General features: G+C 42.0%; 1 protein-coding gene across 1 annotated transcript; it reads right to left on the reverse strand.

Moving 5' to 3' along the window:
* Positions 1 to 7,685: 7,685 nt before the first annotated feature.
* Positions 7,686 to 18,181, reverse strand: GIN1 (gypsy retrotransposon integrase 1; the record flags this gene model as incomplete). The annotated part of the gene is made up of 8 exons (XM_084305756.1): positions 18,068 to 18,181; positions 14,805 to 14,950; positions 13,673 to 13,866; positions 12,275 to 12,580; positions 11,444 to 11,632; positions 11,183 to 11,347; positions 10,458 to 10,746; positions 7,686 to 7,984 (listed from the first exon to the last, which is right to left on the reverse strand). Exons 2-8 carry the CDS (start codon positions 14,941 to 14,943, stop codon positions 7,686 to 7,688), a joined length of 1,581 nt encoding a protein of 526 aa, XP_084161882.1. The 5' UTR covers positions 14,944 to 14,950; positions 18,068 to 18,181.
* Between the last annotated feature and the right edge of the window lie 1,497 nt (positions 18,182 to 19,678).

The following is a 19,678-nucleotide window of genomic DNA, read 5'->3' on the forward strand; positions in this document are numbered from 1 at the left end:
AGATTTATTTATGTCTTATCAGAACTTTTAGGTCAGTAATATCTGTCATGTTACAGTGGGTTAGGATTAAGTGTTGGTCACAGTACAGAAACCATGTACTGAAAGAAAAAAAAAGTTCATGTCAGTTAAGAGCTGAAATTATGCTAGTGCACTTTCTATGTAAAATAGATGGTAGTAAACCCTAAAGTTTTAGCACCCTGGTTTTCCTTTATGTATAAGCAAGCCTGGTTTTTGTTTGTTTGTTTTTAATTCTTAAAAGTGAAAATATTTTTTCGTCATTGCAAATTACCAAAAATTGTTAGCAAAATTTATGTTATGTTGTAACTGCTCTCAAATTCCTCCTCAGTTCCTGTGAAATATTGAGATTCATCTGCATAACCAAGCAAAACCTGCAAACTTCTTGCTGTTTCTGGACATAGGGCTTTCAAAACAAAAAGAAGCATTTACCTGGCTTTGCTACACAAGTATTTGGAGAGGTGCATGGGAGAGCTATATCAGACACAACTTGCAAGTTGCTCTAGATGTTTCTAAATACTAAACTGATCTTTTCTTCAGGTCCTTTCTGCTAGTGTTTCGATTAATTTGTTGCATGTGAAGCAACAGATTCTGCAAGTGATCCTTTGAGTGATTTCATTGAACAAAAAACAAAAAACAAAAACAAACAAAAAAAAAAACATAAAAGACGTAGATGCAAATTTTTTTTAGGGACCTATGCCAAAAGTATCATTTTAACAACGCCATGGAACAATTTGTTCCTAGCAAATCGGCGTAACAGTTAAGCAAACTTGGTAAACAATTACTAATTGCTGACTACAGTTAGTTTTCAAACTGACAAATATGAGAAACTGAAATCTTTTTAGTATTATTATTAGAATGTAAAATAAAAAGAAAAGAAAAAAAAAAAGTAAGAATGGGATATGGCAACCCATGTTCCTAGCCATCACAAGCAATAGCAGGTTGAATCTGTTTTCTAATTACACGGGTGTTAAGAGCAGAACCCTGTCCCAGCCACTGCAGGTCCAGCCCACAGTGCTTTGATAACCACAACTGCCACAACATTTGTTATTGCTTTCTTGGCATGTCCTAAAGCTGCAGCTCAGGAGAGACTTGTTTGCTTAAAAAAAAGTCTTAATGCAAAAAGGACAATGTTGCCATTTCTTTTTAAGTTGTGTCTCTTAGGTCCCACCCTGCACCACTCACATTGAACTGCAAGGGTGGCTTTTTCCAGGCACTTCTCTGTAAGATCATGATCACAGCCACCAAAGTTCAATGGGTACTTAAAGAAGGCTGGATCTCAGGAAACTGCAAAGCTATACTGAATATTTGTCACCAGTGGCAGTTATGGTGTGAGCTACCTAGTGCTCCAGCAGACTATTTTGATACATATCTTACATGAAAGGTCAGGCATGCAGCATTCAAACAACGCTGGTTGCATTGCTCCCAGAAATACATCTATATCTCCATAATTATCTGGCTCCAGTTAACATTCTGATGTTTCCCACTCCATTACCTGCCTAAGGTTTTGCTGACTCCCTCTGCATGAAGAAGCAAAGAGCCAGTGACACAAAAATGGCAGGCAGATGCCTGTGCTATTTCCCCAGGAACATTTCTACCTATTCAATCATACTTTATTTCTCCCTGCCCCTCCACACACAGATGTCTTTTAACTAGTCCTTGAGCTAGTGGCTGCCAGTGCCCCCAAACCAATGTGCCAGCAGGAGGCAGCATGCTCCAGGTTGCGTTTAACCTGCTGGTGGCTTCCAGAACCTTCCTCCCATCGTTGTTTCCAAGGGATTTCCCTTCCCTACCTGCAATGAACTACAGCCCACTGACAAAATCAGGAATGTGTTGACTCAGCCAAATACTAAGCCTGTGTGTATGGCTACAGTTACATTTGAAGTAAGCGTTAAATTGTTAATTCTTTTTCAGTTGACATGCTAAAACTGTTGTGTAACTACAGAGCCAGTGCCAAAACACCGATGTGCAGCCTTTTATGAGAGCATAGTCTGGGAAGGAAATGCCTTCCTGGAGAAACAGTTTTGGTAGCTGCCCCACTTTCTCAGTGCCTCAGAGGCTGAGGCAGTGCCGGGCACAGGGTGTGAAGGCCTCCAGGACAGGCGGCTACCCCACAACCACGCCAGGTACCTGGGCCCGCAGAGCATGGAAGTTAAACTAAATGGAAAAACTAAACTAAAATACCGCTGAAAGTTTGCCAAATCCTGTCCTGTTGCTACAGGAACAGTTCCTGCTCTTTTTCTAGGTCTTTAATCTGTGGAAATGATGGATGGCATCTGACAAGACAAACATTCAAAGTCAAGTTAATCCCTCTGATGGGGAACCCCGTGCATTATTAACCACCTATCACTGAAATTCTGCGCAAAATACAGAACTCATTTTTCTATGGACTTTTTTTTTTTTTTTTTTTTTCTAGGAGGTTTTCACTGCTGTGCCTGCCAGCTTTGTGAAGTTATGATTATTTTTTTTTTAGTATGCCTGAGAACTGACATGGTGCTATTCATTTTGTACAGAAGGCGGCAGTGAGGCGTAGAGAGATTTAAGGCATAAATTGTCAAAAAATGTCAAATACTTTGAAGTACTGAGTTTGTGAAATCTGATTTGTTCCTTTTTAACCCACTTGCATATCACTTTATACATTCAAGGCACTGCTTCTTGCTGTCAGCTGCAGTTCTGGGTACTCCCTTCCTTCTGATCAAAGCTCAGCAATTCTTACCAAGCACCAGAAAAGGACCACATACATTACAACCTGTAAATTATGGAAAGTTTTATCCATGTGATTTGTGGGCCACTGCACCGGCAATCTGCAGCAGGGCAGCACTGCCTTGCAGACGGAGATTGCTGCACTTCCTATGACCTGCCCTGCTCACAGCACAGCAATTTCTGCTACTGAAGCTGCTGCAGGTCCCTTCCTCACCATCACGCTCTGCACAGCACCAGGGCAAGAAGCACTGCACAGACCACAGCCAGGAGCCCTGTGGTTTAGACACCCAGACCCTCAGAGCCTGCAGCAATACATGGGACAAATTCGCAGGCAGCTCACACAACTCACATACAGTGGTTTGCAAACTTACACAGCCCCATACTGTGTTTGCAAGTGTAAAAGCACAGGAGGAAAGGAGAAGTGGCAGGGGAATGCACCTGTCAGGATTAACAGTTCCTGCAGGCCTATATAGCAGGCCTAGCACCAGGCCCATAGGTCCTCCAGTATGCGTAGAAGAGGTAAAACCCATTATCTCCTGGAGACACTGCTATTTCCCCCTCATTTATTCAGCCTTCTAATTGAAGTGTCCTGTCTTACAGACTTCTAAGGTGTCATTTTCTTCCGTGGAATTCACAGGAAAGCAGCACGCTCTCAGGCCATGATGGACAGCTGCCGCTGTGCTGAGTTTCTGGCATTGGGGGTGCTTGCATGTTTTATTTTCAGGTACTCCAATAAGTTAATTGAAAGCATCCACTCAACTGCCATGAGAATAAAAATAAAATATTCCATTACTTATTTTGAAAATACCAAGGTTACTGTGCAAACAGATTTTGATGCTAGGTCATTACAGAAACGATACAGCTACTAAAGGTCATTGAGACAGACAGATGTTGTACCCAAATGCATAAAGGAAACTTATCTATATCTCAAAAGCAGTATTTCCAGAAGATTTAACTGCTTATTGTGAAAAACAAATCATGACTCATCCGTCCTCCAGCAGGGAACATTCAGTTCTAGGGAGATGGAGGGAAAAAACTTTAAAATGACAAGTATTGTCTGAAGCTGGAATGGAAGAGCACTTTAGCAAAAAATGGGCAAATGCTACACAAAAGTTCAGGCAGTATTCAAATAAGAGAGATACGTATAAGAGAGATACTTTTTTATTTCATGCTGAAACACTGTGAGTGCTTGCTTAGAATACTTTTAGTGAAAGATTGTTGTTTTCTGGGATGTTTTAAATTTAATAAAACGGTGTGGTTGTTTTACCATACTGGGCAGCTAAACCCCACAGCCACTCTCTCACTCCCCCCTCTTTTTAGATGAAAATCTTTTTTAGAAGTAAAGCAAAGAACAACTCACAGGTTGAGATATGGATAATTTAATTAAAGGGAAATAATAATAATAAGTAAAGATTATTATGAACTAAACAATTTAACTAAAGGGAAATAAAAAGGGAAAGGGGAAATAAAAAAAAAAAAAAGTAGGAAAACAAACAAATAAAACAAATGAAGGCTATGTGGAAGTGCAGAGGAAACAAATTACTCTCTACTTCCCACAAATGAGCGATGATTGACCACATCCTTGAAGCAGGGCCTCAACACACATAGCTGGTGTTTGGGAGGAGGACCTACATTTTCCCAACAAGAGCCCACCCCTCCCCTCTTCTTCCTGTTTCCACCTTTTATTGCTGGGTGTGGCATCACATGGTATGGAATATCCCTTTGGCTGGTTTAGGTCAGCTGCCCTGGTGATGTTTCTCTTCACACTTTTTGCCCACCCCTTAGGAGGGTTAGAGAGAGGCCCAATGCTGTGCCAGTGCTGCTCAGCAGTAGACACAACACTGGTGTGGATAACACTGCTGTTCCAACTACAAGTGCAGAGCACAGCACAGTATGGGCTGCTGCAGGGAAAGTTAACATCCCAGCCAGACCCAGTACAAACAGGAGGTGGTAATTAGTGGTAGTAGCAAACCCAAAGGAAAAACGCTCATATTTCTGCTCTGGAAGAAACAAGGGAATTGTCAGTTCCTTCATGCTGTGCTCCCTTCTATTTCTCTTCTCTGAGAAAGAGGCCATGAGGGGGCACAAACTCTATGTGAAAACAGAATTTCCATGAACGCTTTTACGGCAACAGTAGTCTTCCACTACTATCCCATCGTAAATCAGACCTGTGTGCCAGTGGAGAAGACGATTACAGATGGGCATTAGTAATTTTATACAGGTTGGTCAAAACATGAGCCAGAAGCTGGTGCTGACGACTCACTGTGGGCATAGGGACATACTGAGGAATGCTTCACTAGGCCAAGGTGTGAGGTTTCCCTCAGCTTACCAAGCACAGCATGCTGCTTGCTATGTCTCAGTTTTCCTGGTGGCATCTTTTTTCAGTTTCCAGTGATTGCTTTTTGAGTTGCTAGCTTGAAACTCCTGTATTTTATTTCAATAAACCTCCCATGTGCAGAGAAGGTCTCATTTGGGAGCATCCAAGAGGCACTAATGGCTGCCTGTTAACACAGTATATCGCAATTACTAGGAAACCTGAATGATCAGCATTACACAGTTTGTTAAATAGTTGCTGTTTTTCCTATCCACTACCAGTTTAGCATTTTATTTCTCTCCAATGTAGCTATAACAAGTACACAGCACTCGTTACCCTAGAGCTCCCCTGCACACCTACCACAGAAAAGGGCTCCACTGAACTGCGTCTGAATAAGGAACAGGGAAGGTAAAGCAAAAATATATATAATATATAATTATATATATATTTCACACACACACACAATGCATCTAACAATATAAAGCCATCCTAGCAGATGTTATTCTGGGTAGTGATCACTCTGCGTAGTGGAAGAAATAAAGGCAGATATGAAGGAGGAGGGATTGGTTTAAATAACCTGGGTCTCTGTTAAAGGATCTGGTAGCCACCGTTCTGGTTGCTCGGGAAGGTTCAGGACTTGAATTGCCGCTGCCCATGAAACTGGGCACAGCACCTGAACTGGCTGTTCTCTTTATATTGCTGTTCTGGAGAAAAAAAAAAATACTGTGTGACCACAGCGCTCACTACTGGTGGAAAAAATAAAATCCAAGTAAGGCCAATGCTCCAGTTACATCCCGTTTGCAAGCTTTTTTTTTTTCTATTCAATGTTCAAATAGTTCAATGTAATTTCAAAGAATTCCCTAGCTTTTTTCTTAAAAAAAATAAAAAAATAAAAATAAACAAACAAACAACAACAACAAAAAAGACAACAGGCATATTTTCCCAACCGTACCTTGACTGCACTAGAGCAGAGATCCGAAGAGCAGCAGTCCCCAGAGGGCGGCACAACCTGCAGGTAGCAGCAGTTAATAAATATGTTTTGCTGCTGTCCACACCCACCGCAAATACTGTGGGCTGCACACCATTCTGTACAGCCCACATCCCCAGTTGCCTCCCCGCAACTGCCTTCTCAGTCTCAGTGGGGAAAAAGTACTGAGAATTAAGCACTTTCAGAGGGGTTTTAAGATCAGACGCTGGAATACCACCATTGTGCTGCGCTGTTCTTTTACACAGCTCAGGCCCATGACACTGTGGGCATACTGCACAATGGGTGTGAATTTCTGCATAAGCTAAATATCTCATTAGCCTTGAGGACAAAGTCTTTTTACCTAAGATTAGCTGAAAACCTTTAATAAACAATACTTTCTTCTTCTAGATTTTGACAAGAGACAATAGCAATGCATCCAGCCATTTAAGCTAACTAAAAGCCACCTGTATTATGTCACATGACATCCAGCAGCAAAGATGACAGAATACAGCTATTCAGAGAGCAAGATAAGCAAGTCCTCCTCAGCAACTGACATAAGTTGCTGCATTTCTAAATTCAGCTCTCTACTAGCATTCTTCCTCTTCCTGTCACTCCCCTATAAATAGAACCAGCTTGCCCTCATCAGTTTTACACGTGAAAGAGTTCCTGTTCACGTAACTTTAGCAGTAGATATGTTTTCATCTTACCATGAAATAGAGTCTTCCTTGCAGGAAGCCTGTAATAACTTACTCAAGGAATTCAGAGAATAAGTAATGCTGGTCCTCACCTTTCCTAGAGAACTGTCAGCGGAAATCTCCAAACCCACGCTAGATCTGGGAAGAAGTCAGGGAAACCAGATGTTTGTGAGGAAAGCACAAATGAATGCTGACCACTGCTAAGATTCTGCCACATGTGAGGAACTGAAATTGCTCTCCTTAGCAGAGCTTTGATGAGCAGGGAGCAGCGAAAGCCGCACTGTTTCATATGCAAAATACTCGCTGTATTTGATTTTGATGGCTTTACTGTTTTGTGAGATCTTAGAGGGGTGAGTTAGACTACAAATTAAAACCTGTGAAAGTCCAAGCTTGCAGCTTCTCAGAAAGAATGAGAAACAGTTCTTTAACAAGAAAATGACAACATAATCTTCTTTACATTTGTACAGGGGAGAAAAAAAATATTTTAAGTTGCTTAGTTCATATTTATCCCACAATACGTCTACATATTAGCAATGAGTCAGGTAAGGATTAATGAAAATGTCATTACTGTGAAAGGATGTGCTGTGTCCTGAGAGGGTGACAGTAGGGTTGGGCCATATTGCCATTTTACCAGCAAAAATTGGAATTCAAATGCACAATGAAAACTACTTACACTTTCACTAGGTTGGGACAGTATTTCTGGTACTCCAGTGATTACTTCTCAATGCCCACGTAAATTAACCACTTACACTTAAGAACACTTATAGTGCTCTTAAATTCAAACAGTAGTAGAACATGTGCTTTTACTAGGTTGTGCCTACATTTTGTTAACAGAGTGATTGCTTCTTAATGCCTATATAAATTAACCACTGAATACCTGCAGTATTCTTAAATTCATAGAGTAAAGTGGATTTGGCTGTGGAATTTAGAACCGTTCAGTCTGCCACAGGCGCTCCAAACTGCCACTGAACTATGACAGGAGACAGCTTGCTTAAGTGTCTTCTATCTTGGTCGGAAGTGTCCAGCAAGGTGAAGGCCATTGCTCTGGCTTTGCATTGTTTGGTTCAATGCAATGATCTTCTGTTGCCTCAGACTGATGTTTGCCATCTGTTGGATCTTGGTCTTTGCAGGCTGAAAGTGGCACTTGCGCCACAGACATGACACCTCTTGCATAGGTGTTTATTTCCCCTTCAGCAATAGGGTCTTGCTGGCTTGGAGTATATGATCTTTCAGATACACCAATGTAGTCATGGTCAACAACTACTGCACCTTGTAAGAAGTAGTGGTTGTCTGCAAAATAAAAGCACCCATTAAAGTAGATGGTCCTAGTTTACTGAAAGCCATACTTAAAATGATAGTGAGTTGCCAACTTACTTTTCAAAACTATTTTTGTAAGATGACAAGAAAGTTTGAGTGGCAGGAATCTGATTACATGGTGCTAATTTCACTAAGCACCAAATATTTGGTTGCATCTCATATATCCATAAAATAATGCTTGCAGTACTTCATGTTAAGAAGGAAAGTTTGCCTTTTTTTTTTTTTCTTCTTTTTTTGCTACGTCAGTGGACTAGCTTGAGGCTTGTCATAGTCAGCTACTGAACTAATAATACCAAACAAGAACAGGCATGTGGATTCTTCCATGTTGTACACCAACTCACAAAGTAATGTGTCATCTCCTAACTATTGCTGGGAAATCACAATTCAAAACAATAGACTTTAAGAAATAAAGAAATAAAACAGTTTTATGGAATGTAAAGGCCATAATGTTGATTGCTTCTGTATGGTACTACTGAACTTTTCTTCTATCTAGCATATGCTTGCTATGTTTGATTTTTCCAAGTGAGTTCAAATAAAATAAAAATAGTCTGACCAGCCAAATTAAATGTGTAACTGTCCTCATGGGGTTTATACTTTTGTTTTGGAAGATGACTTAGGGCCAACTTTCTTACTCAAATGAGGACCCTTACATCAAATCAAGTATTTTAGGGGCTACAAATTCCTTCGCAAGTTATGTTTCTTGACAGATGTGTCCTCAATCTGAAGTGCAAAGTATTTGCACTTCTGAATTGTCTGAGCACTGGAGCCACTGGGATTCTATTGAGATTAATATTTAAAATAAACAACACTCAAACAAGAAAAAGTATTGCTTCAGACACACGGATGTACTTACGTACATCTGCATGGTGTCCTGCAACCTCTACTAGGCTATACAAACATCTGGGTAGCAAGAAACAACCCAGGTCCACACAGACTTTTAATCTGTAATGCCTATACCAAGAGCATATATCAATGCACTGACTCAAGAGTAATCTTTAGGTCAAGATTGTTACAAAAGGTTTGAAAAATACCTTGCTTCTATTTGCCCTTTCTTACCTGCAGAAGATTTTCAAATCATGTAAAAAAAATAAGCACTCCATTTCCAGGACTTGTCTTTCCTGCTTAAAGAGTCTAAATCCATGCTTCTAGTGTTATACAGAGAAGATACGCTGCTCCAAAATCTGAAGTGTAAGCAAAATACTTAATAACACCTACAGACCACAGATACCTCACCTAAGATGCACTTTTTCCACATTCCGAAGTCATTGCAGCAGCTGGAGAGGACCTGCCTGCAGGACACATATGTGACTTCCTCCATACAGCTCAGTAATTCAGCAAAGAGCTGGAAGATGCAGAATGAGATGCAGAGCAGTGTCCAGGAGAAGCAATGTGACACTGCTGTTCTTGTTTACTCAAACTGCAATGGAGGCTGACAAGTGGCCTCAATACCAGCTTCCTATGTGAAATTCCAGAATTAGTTTCAGCTTTGCAAGCTCCTCAGTTTTAGGAGGTGATGGAAGAGGTGGCTGTCTCAATGCAGTTTATGCATTTTGAAGAATCAGGACTTAACCACACATGCCAAGAGGGTAGGAATTTCATTTCAAGAACCCTGAACAAAGCAGTTCTGAGACAAAAGTCTTCCGAACACTGAGTACTTGTTTTATTCCAAATGCCTGAAGTGACCCAAAGATAGCATCAGCAGAAAAGAAACAGCTGCTGTTGTTTGATTAAAGCAGCACCATTGCAAAAGAGTACACTGAATGTGTAAGAGTAACATTGTCAGTTGATTTCCCAAGTGTTTGGGAATTTCCGCAAATTCTACTTTTGAGCATGACATTTTATTGCTCTGGGACAAGAAATCTGTTTACCTCTTCAGTACTGAAACTTAAAACTAACTCTTCAAAAATCAGCTCTCTGAGGTAGTCTTTGTTTTTTAAGGTTTTAGCAAATAGGCTGTTTTGGTTGCTCAAAAATAAACTCTAAACAGGTACCATATATACTAGTCAGATAAGGCAAAAGAAATTACATTCCCATTGCATGAGGAAAATTAATGTGAATCCTGTCTATATCAAAACAGGAACATACGAGTTAAAAAATGCTCTTTGAATATAGTTCAGCTGAATTATACTTCTCACATGTTTTGGCCAGCCAGCATTAACAGGGCCAAACCACATATTAAAAGCAACTGTAATGGAAACTATTTTTACACAGGCTTTAAACATGATTCATTAGCTCTGTTCCATGTTCTGCATAGGTTTAAAGCCACTCACACTCACTGCTCTCATTACTGAAAATTGATTACAGTAATTACTACCCAGTGGTTTAATTCACACTAGTGAGTGAATGATACTTGCTCACTACCTCACCTAACACCAAGACATGACAGGAAAACTTAACAAAAATACATACAAACATATACACACACATAAAATACACACGTATATACCTTTTTCATTGGACCCTCTTATGTATGGCTTGAGGTGAGACATCTTGATGGGTCTTTTCAACCTGGATCCTGTAGCATCTCTTAAAATTGCACAGCCATTATCTGTGATATAATCTATAATACATGGACCAACCCATTCTGACTGGAAACGACCATCTTTCCACCAGTTTTTTCTTTGTCTGAGAACTTCATGACCAACTTTAAGTTGAAGGGTATTTAATTGCTTTGTCTTCTTTTTGACAGTGATTTTGTTTCTGGTTTTCTGTTCATCTGAAGAGGTTTTCTCCACCTGCAAAAGATATAGATATGAAGTACATTTTCTTTTTCCAGAAGTAATCATGTATTTTCATAACATTGGTTAATAATGCAATATCAAAAATATTAGATGTCTTTAGATGTGTGTAATTCATAATGTGTAAAGCTAGAGAGTTCTGTAGAAGGGGATTTTATCTTCATGTTCTAAGTCAATAGTCCATAGGCAATGTTTTTCAGCTTCCATGCATACTTAGCCCTCAAAGTCAAACATGAATCTCCTGGAAATAGGTCTCCTCTCAAGTTTACTCCTTCCATATGCATACAAGCATACGTACGCTGGAATCTAGGGACCCCAGGCCAAAGAGAAGAAAAAAAATATATTGCTAAAGGTTATACTTTGAACCTCAAGTCTTTCCATCTTTTCTCTCTTCTGTCCCCATCCTAGGAAAATTTGAAATTACACCATTTACCTGACAGTCTGAGGTTTTCTCTTCTTCCAGTGCTTGACTGGCTCTTTTGGTTGCTTCAAATATTTTGGCAAACATATTGTCTTCTTCCATACATACATTCATTGGTTCAACAACATATGGGTTACGATTAAACATTTGGAAATAGGGAGTGGTTTGATCTGGCTCCTGTTTAAGTGGGGAGCAAAAAGCAAGCAAATTTAACATACCATTTTGCAGGCATTTTGGAGGACTTCAGTCAAAAAAGGAAGAACTTTGACTTACCAAATTAGTCAAATTGAATGCATAGGCAATAGCAGACAAATGTTCATCCCAATCATTTGGATGGTCTGTGCAGTATTTGTTAAGGAAAGCTTTGATTGTCTTGCACGTTCTTTCATTTACTTCATCAGTCTGAGGATAAGACAATACTATTTGTTTCATTCCAAACAGCGCAAATAGTTCTTTGTTTATCTTAAAAAGAAAAAGAAGACAATTATTGAAAGTTTCTACCTACTTTGTTGGTAAGATGATGGCCAAGCAAAACTCTTCTATACATATTCCCACGTAACAGTCCAGACTTAGGAATGAGAGCTAAAGGAATCAGTATAGCTCTGGAGCCAGTAATAGATGGTTTCTAAAAGCACTTCTGCCACTAACACAATTTGTCATTTTTTCCATATCATAGCCTCATGATTTCATGATCTCTGAAGGGATCAAAGAGTGAGTAATTCTTCTTTATCACTGTATCTAAGGATATTTTTGACATTAGCCTATCTGCTATACTGAGCAATATGAAATACTTGACAGACGAAATACAGCAACATGTTGGTATGTGAAAGTTTGAGCCACTCCAATTAAGTGGCAAGATACACATTATGCATTTTTTGCTCTTTACCAAAAGAAAACAACCCTGGGAAATGCTGCATAATATTACAATTGCAAATAATCAGTTTGTCAATTTCTGAACCTACTTTTTTTGATTAAAGAAAATAAACATTCGGGTATCGGATTTATGTATTTTTTTTCCCACAAGAATGGCCTAAAATTATTATGGGGAAAAAAAAAAAGTATTTTTCTCAAAAACAAACAAACAAAACCTATGTAAAGACATACCTGATGAGCAAGCTCCTTCCCTTGATCAATAGGCATTTTTTGAGGTGGTCCATATAAGAAAAATACATTGATGATTGCCTTAGCAATTTCAGCTGCTGAAGTGTCATGCAGAGGCAAAATAACAGCCCATTTTGTGAACAAATCTATCATGATTATGATATACTTGTGGCTTCTGTTGGTAACATTAAAAGGTCCCACTAGGGCTACAGTGACTGCTGTCCAGGGGTCCTCTGCTTTGATAGGGTGTGGTTTGGGCGTGGTGGTGGTTGTATTCTTTGCCACTTGGCAATGCTGGCATGCATATACCTAGTGCAGAAACCAGGGGAGATGCTATCAATAAAAAGTGATGTAGAAGGTTTACAACAACAAAATATCATAAATCTCCATTATTCCTCTCTAGGTCAGGTCAGACCCAGGCAATGTCAGATGAACTCGTTTTTATCTTTTCCTATGATTTTTTGTCATTAGGTTTTTCAGCCCCAGGATAAAAACAAAACAAAACCAAATAGTGAAGGCCAGGGAAAGGAAATGCACAGCAGTTCAGGATGAACTGTGCTCATCCTGAGAGCACTGCGCTCTTTCAGGTCCATAGTATAAACTTTAAAACGATAATCTGTAAATGCTAAAGGAAGTATGGAACATCTGGATTGAAAGGAAAAAAATCCCAATAATTTCCCTTTTGGTTCTTTTGAGTATGCTGTGGCTGTCAAACATTGGCAGTAAGCACCATCAGCCATACAGAACACGGGTCAGCTTTAGCTACAGGACAGAACCAGACTTTTCTAAGTCTGAAGCGAAAGCAAAGACTCATTTTCAGTTCATGCTACAGTTGCACATGGACTCTAAATACTTAGGTGATACAGCAAGCTGATAGCAGCAATAATTTTGCCACAAGGAACATTTTTACATAGGGTTTGCTCATGGATCATGTTCTGCCTAGGGATTATGTGAACATATATTTGGGTGAAGGAGGAGAAGGAACTGTCCTAAGCATCAATTTGCTTACTTGCTTCCCAAACACACCTAGTTTGAAGGCAGAAGCCAATTTTCATCTGCCAGCAGCCACTCTGGCCAGCTGTACACCGCATCTTAATGAAGATAGGCAATACAGCTTGCCAAAGAAATCTCTCCAAAAGACCCCATGTGACCCGCATACTGAAATGCAGTATGGCTCCCTACCATTGGCTAACATACTGCAAACTACAAGGTCAATAATAAAAGAAAAAAGAAAAAGAAAGCACTGTGCTTCGGCATACAGTCAATTTACAGTTTGATTGTTAGCTTATGTTTCCTCATCATGAAGCAGTATGGGTGATTACTGTATCAAAGTCATATGATTACAAAATGCTTGCAACACAGACTACATTAAAAAAATATCCTGTAGCTATGAAACCATACCCACTGTTTGACATCATTTGTTATAGAGGTCCAGTAGTAATTAGATTCCACTAAAGTCAGTGTCCTTGATATACCGTGATGTGTGCCTGCAGCATTTTCATGGCATTTCGCAAGCACTTTTTTCTTCTCTTCATCTGAAACAATTACCAGGCGCATTTGTTTTCTGTCTTTTCCAACATAGAACAATTTATTTTCTGGAAGAAAAATACCAGGAAGTTATACATGAGTGCTTTGCCTTCTGCAGTTGTTTAGTTTAGTAAACTACAGGGCATGACCCAGTATAGAATTTAATAAGCCATCTTCATTTTACCTTTGTGTGAAAGTAGGTTTTGTTTTGTTTTTGGTGTTTTGTTTGTTTTTGTCTGTGTGTTTGTTTGAATTTTCTTTTTAACTATTTTCTCCCAAGAGCCAAGCATTCACCAGTATTTATTAACCTGGACATGAGGTGTTACAAGGTCAAGTCAGACTGCAAACTATGGTCTCATGGGAAGTCCATCAGAAACTAAACCTAGTGCTGGGAGTGAGAAGGGAATGCAGGATTTGTTATGAGACATATTGCCTCCCTGCCAAGTAACTGTACGTTGTGATCCGCAGCTTTAACTCCTTCCTGCTTTTTTTCTCTGCAAAGGCTGGGCAGGTTTGATGGGATTGAGAGCACAAAGCAAACCACCAAGGCTCAATACCTGCAGATTTCTTCCTGAGGATACAACAAAGCTAGGGTGGGTGTGGAGGCTCCAAGGTGACAGACAGCAAACCCATGCTTGCATTGCTGCCCACATCCAGGGTGCTCCAGCCCAGGGTCAAATGTTCCCTGTCAATAGCTGCAGACCAGGGCTTGTCCTCCTGCAGTTCTATGAATCGTGGGTTGCAATGGATACAAACCTAGTATCTAAAACAAGGCTTGGCTTTCAGACAGATACATAAAACCTTTCCAGTAAGGACTCAAGCAGGTAGTGTTTCTGCAAACATTCTGTTATATATTAACGTGGGATAGGCGGCCTGTGTGTTTCATGAAGGATGTATATTAACATCATAGCATTCTGCAGAGCAAGATAGCACTTTCAATTCTTGTATCAGTACATCTTCACCTAAAAAATTAAAATTTCCAATTAGTTTGAAATAATATGTTTACCTTTGAAAACAAATTTTTTGGCTGCTCTCCTGATTCCACTTCTTTCACTTGATAACGTGGTGGGATGATATTCCCCCGTTCTTTTGTAGTATTCAATCTGCTTCAGGTGGAGGCCACCATTTTTTCCACTGCGTACCATTGCTAACCTGCACAAAATGCACAATATTTGTCAGATGGAGCAACTGCCACAGCAGCATATCTTCAAGTTTCTCCTTGTTTAGGCTAGTTTAATTTACTGGATTACTATAGTTAGACAGAGGTATCCTGATAATGCAGCATGTTGACTGATCCAATTGAGCTCTCTCTCCAGAAAGCTTAGGGCAGCTGTATTTTAATCCTATGAATTGCTTCGTATCTTTCAAGCTTTGTGCCCCTGAGAGCCTATCACACCATGCACTGCACTGCTTTTGATAACCCATGCTGTCATCAACATGAGAGATAAGGATAAGGAACACTATTGAGCACGCTACTCTGTTGTATACAAGGTTAGTTTTGTCAATGTATATTTTAAAACTTCTGAATGATGGAGTCTTCCACTGTATTCATTGCAGAATGGGGAGGAAAATGAAACCAGAAAGAAATAATTTTTCTTAAACATTTGGATAGTTTCCCCATACAGTTGTGCTGGGGATTAAATGTGTCCAAATAGACACCCTGATGAGAAAACAGACAAATAGGAGAAACCAACTCCCCAGACAGAGACTGACAAATTTATTTTCATCATTAATTCGTCTGACAACTGGATTCTGAAGTCCCAAACGTGATTCTGCACATAAGTAGGCAGTTAATTCCCTGACATGGGCTGACTGTTCTGATCATATTAATAAACTAAAATATCATTAGGAAAATGCGTCATTGGCACAGGAAAAGTTTAGGTCTACCATGAGTAGCCTCAAAATAATTATCAATTAATGATAGGCAGACATATTCATGCAGACACTGTGTGATTTCAGGGTTGTTTTTTGTTGTTGTTGTTTTTTAAGGTCTGCTCCTGCATTAATAAACTAGTAGATGAAGCAGCTCTTTGATCCTGCTCTAATTGCCTCCTACAAGAGCATGATCAGACTCGGAGTCTGCCATGTCATAATTTTTTAATGAATGCTGGTTATCCAGAGCATTCGCCAAATTTCTGATCTTTGCAGTGTCCCAAGACTACACAGCATGGCAATGCATAGCCTGCTAAAAGCAATAATCAGGTAGTCTGCCCTATCTGCTAAGTGGCACATGATTGTAGGGATAACGACAATATCCAGTCACTCCAGCATCCATGCAATTTCATCATGCAGTGATGCTATTTGAAAGATTAATGTGTAAGTTGGGATATTTATTTTCCAATTTGGAGATTCTCACCTGCCTTTACTACACCGGGAACTGGAAAGAGGTAAAGAGCTCTACTGTGATTATGTCTGCTTTTAGTCACACTGTTTCTCCCAGAAAGTAAAATGCTGTATGTTATTTATAGAATATCATATTCCTCGTATATAGCTGGGCTGTGTTATCAACGTCAAATGAATGCCAGGAACTTCACATTCAAGTAATGACAAGACCTTTGCCCCACTGAATACTTTGTTTTACATAACCAAGACCTGGCTTTCACAAACAGCCAAGTCTCTTGTCATTCAACATTACAATTTTAAAGCAAAATTCCCCTAATTGAGAGAACTCGTACAGATAAAATGCTTAGCAGTACAACCCTCTCTACCAGGAAAGAGGGTGTTTCAGAATAGGAAGGAGTGAAGCCAGAACATGGCACTGTTTCTAGCAATCTTGGCTGGCAGAGCAGTTTCTTGGAAACTTAGAGCTGATAGTACAAGCCAAAACACTTGACAGAGTTGGTAAATTGGATAAGAGCAGGAAGGAAGGTGAGGCTACCATGATAAAAGTATTATTTTTGTTGTTTTAAAGCAGTTGATTAACTAGTATATCTGATAAGAAAAGATTATTTTAACTGTTCTTTACCAGCACTCTATCTACAAGGGATATGCACTTAAGCTTCGCTCAGGGCTTCTCCTGAATGTGAATCAGCAGTTACCCAAGCACATCTGGAAGTCAAAAGTAGCTAGGTATAATTCCTCACTGAAACATTGGGATAATGGACCATTTTGGTTTGACAGATTTTCACACATGGCAAGAAAACACATTCCAGAATAGCCTGTATTCTTCCTGTAGTTTTTGCTTATTGTGCATGTCTTGTTTGAGACAGTGAATGTTTCCTCTGCAGCACATGGCTGTGGGCTCTAAAAAAATTAACAATGTTGCACATCCAGAAGATACATGTGAGCAGGACCACAGCTCTTTTCAGCTGAGGAGAAACTGTCCTCATTCCTGCTGTGCCAGTTTCTGCTATAAAAACTGGGTGGTGTGCACATAAGCCGGGGAAGAAAGAACACATTACGTAGCATCCACATGCATTTAGTGTACCGAGCAGGAACCTAAAGCAACTGATTTAAGTACTGGAGCAGATTGCTGGATCACTGCCCAGAAGGGAGACATTAAGAGTGCTTCCTGCCTGTATATTTGGTTTCCTGTGTCCCTGCTCATTTTTCCCCCCAGTGTTAAGATCTTTATAGTTTGTTTTGCTCTATCTTAGGAAAAAAAGTAAATCTGAAGACAACAAGTTACGTGATCTTCCAGTTTTATTTTAGAAAAAATCATTGCTACAGGTAATTCACGTGCTACCTCTGCCATTACTTGTATATGGGACTCTATAAAAATGGCATAATTATACAGGTGCTAATCAGCTCTCAACACCTTTTAAGGAGGAGGAGAAGAAAGCAGAAGGTGGAAGTTCCCTATAACTCTTTGTTTCAGCATCTTAGCCAAAGCAGTTGTGGCTCGCAACACTCGGCTAATTCGCTTTTTAACGCCCACTTTCCCGCACGAACACCACAGTAACTGCGAGGCGGTTTCCAGCCCCACAGCCAGCACCCCCGGCCGCACCTTTCGGCACCAGGGCGCCACGGGGGGCTGCCAAGATGGCGCCGCCTGCCCGCGGCCATGGCAGCCCACGGGGCGGGAAGAGACCCCCGCCGTCCCCCTCCCGCCACGCCCTCCAGACTACAACCCCCATCATGCACCGCGCCGCCCTCAGCCACCGCCCCGCCCACGCCGGGTGTGGGCACCTCAGCGCGGCAAGACCCGCGCATGCGCAGAGCGGCGCCGATGCGATCTTTTTTTCCTTCCCCCCTCCCACCTCTCCCCGCCCTGCGCGCCGCGCCCCCGGGCCCCCAACCGGCCGCGGGGCGCCGCCGCCGCGCACTCACCGGCTGCAGCCGAGGTACCGCGGCCGCTCCCCTCCGCCCTGCTCCCCACGGCGGCCGCTGCCCCTCAGACGCGACTTATGTGGCGCTCCCGGAAGCGCAGCGGCGGCGGCGGCGGCGGCCAGTATGGGGCGGGGAGCGGCGGGGGCGGGGCCCAAGCCGCGGGGGGCGGGGCGCGGGAAAGAGCGCGGGCGCTCGTGCACGGGCACGGGCACGAGCACGGGGCGGCGGCGGCTCCTCCATGGGAGGGGGGCGGGGGCGGCGCCGGCGCCACGCGCAGGTGAGGCGAGGCGAGGCGAGGCGAGGCTGGCGGCGGTTGGGGACCGTTGGGGGCCGTTGGCGGCGGTTGGGGGGCCCTCGGAGCGCCCGCCCCCCTCGTCCCGGTCCCCCCCAGCTCCGCAGTGCCCAAGGCTCGGGCCGTAACAAAGCCGCGCGGGGGTGCAGCCGGTGCTGGCGGGGCGCGACCGTGTGAGGAGCGTGGGGCCGGGGGGGCGGCTCCCGTGCGCTGCCTGGGCGGTGCTCCGGGCCGCTGCGGTGAGAGGGGAGCGGGCCTGCAGGGGCTGCCGGGGCTGTGGGGCTGGGCTGGGCTGGGCTGGGCTGTCGCATCTCTGCAAGTCGAAAGTCGGAGAAAGAGGCGCCTCTGCCCGCGAGAAGGCGGAGGAGGGGCTGCTTTCGCGTTCCCGAATCGGGTCTCCGCCAAAAGGCGCCCTTCCCTCCGAACGCCCGGAGTCGCTGCGAGCATCGGTGGCTGCGTGCGGTGTGTTCGGCCAGGTTCGGCTGGGGAATGGACTGGGCGGTTCGTGGCATGCGGGTTTTCTGCGCCGTGGCTGTGCGGGAGCGCTGGCCGTGCATGCCAAACCTCGGTTTGTTTGCCTGTTTTAAAAAGTTCTCCTTTTCTGTCTTGAAGGGAGGACAGTGATGTTCAGCAGAATGCTTTTTTTTTTTTTTTTTTTTTCTCTTAAGGTAGTTCTGACTCTTGTGTTGAATTATTTTACTGGTTGATTTTCCCATTTCCACTCTCTGACTGCTAAGGGGTTGAAGGCTGTGGTAAATGCAGTATTCGGGGTGCCTCAATTTAAAACTCTGAGTAGGTTTCAGCAGACCTCCATACACATGCAGAAGAGTAGTACTTTTAAACAATGAGATGTTAGGAAAAAAGCGATTCTGCAAGTGAATAATTTGATGAGGGAAAGATATTTGCGTTGAAAAGATATTTCACTTTGTTAACACGAAATGTCTAGAAATATTTTGCTTAACTGCAGAATCACTAGGAATGAAATCAAACACGGGTAAATCAGCCAACAGGTTACTGTCTGAAAACTATGGCCATTGTGTTTTAAGACTAGAAACCTCATTCTTCAACAACATAAAGCGCATGTCTTTGCTGTCTGTAAGCTGGCTTTTTAACAGAACCCTGGTTCATATGGTTGTGAGCAGCTGTAAAGTTTTAGTCGGCAGGGCTATGCTGTGGTGATACGGTGGGTCAGGTTGAAACCCCACATTAGGCACAAGCATGTAGGTAGTACGGTTCTTGGGTAAAAACATCCATGTATCTGGCAGATTTGGGCAACTGTAGTTCGTAGGCTAGTCCAACTATGTTATTTCAAGAAATAT

This window comes from Netta rufina (assembly GCF_964035555.1).
Source record: "Netta rufina genome assembly, chromosome: Z".
Classification (NCBI taxonomy): Eukaryota; Metazoa; Chordata; class Aves; order Anseriformes; family Anatidae; genus Netta; species Netta rufina.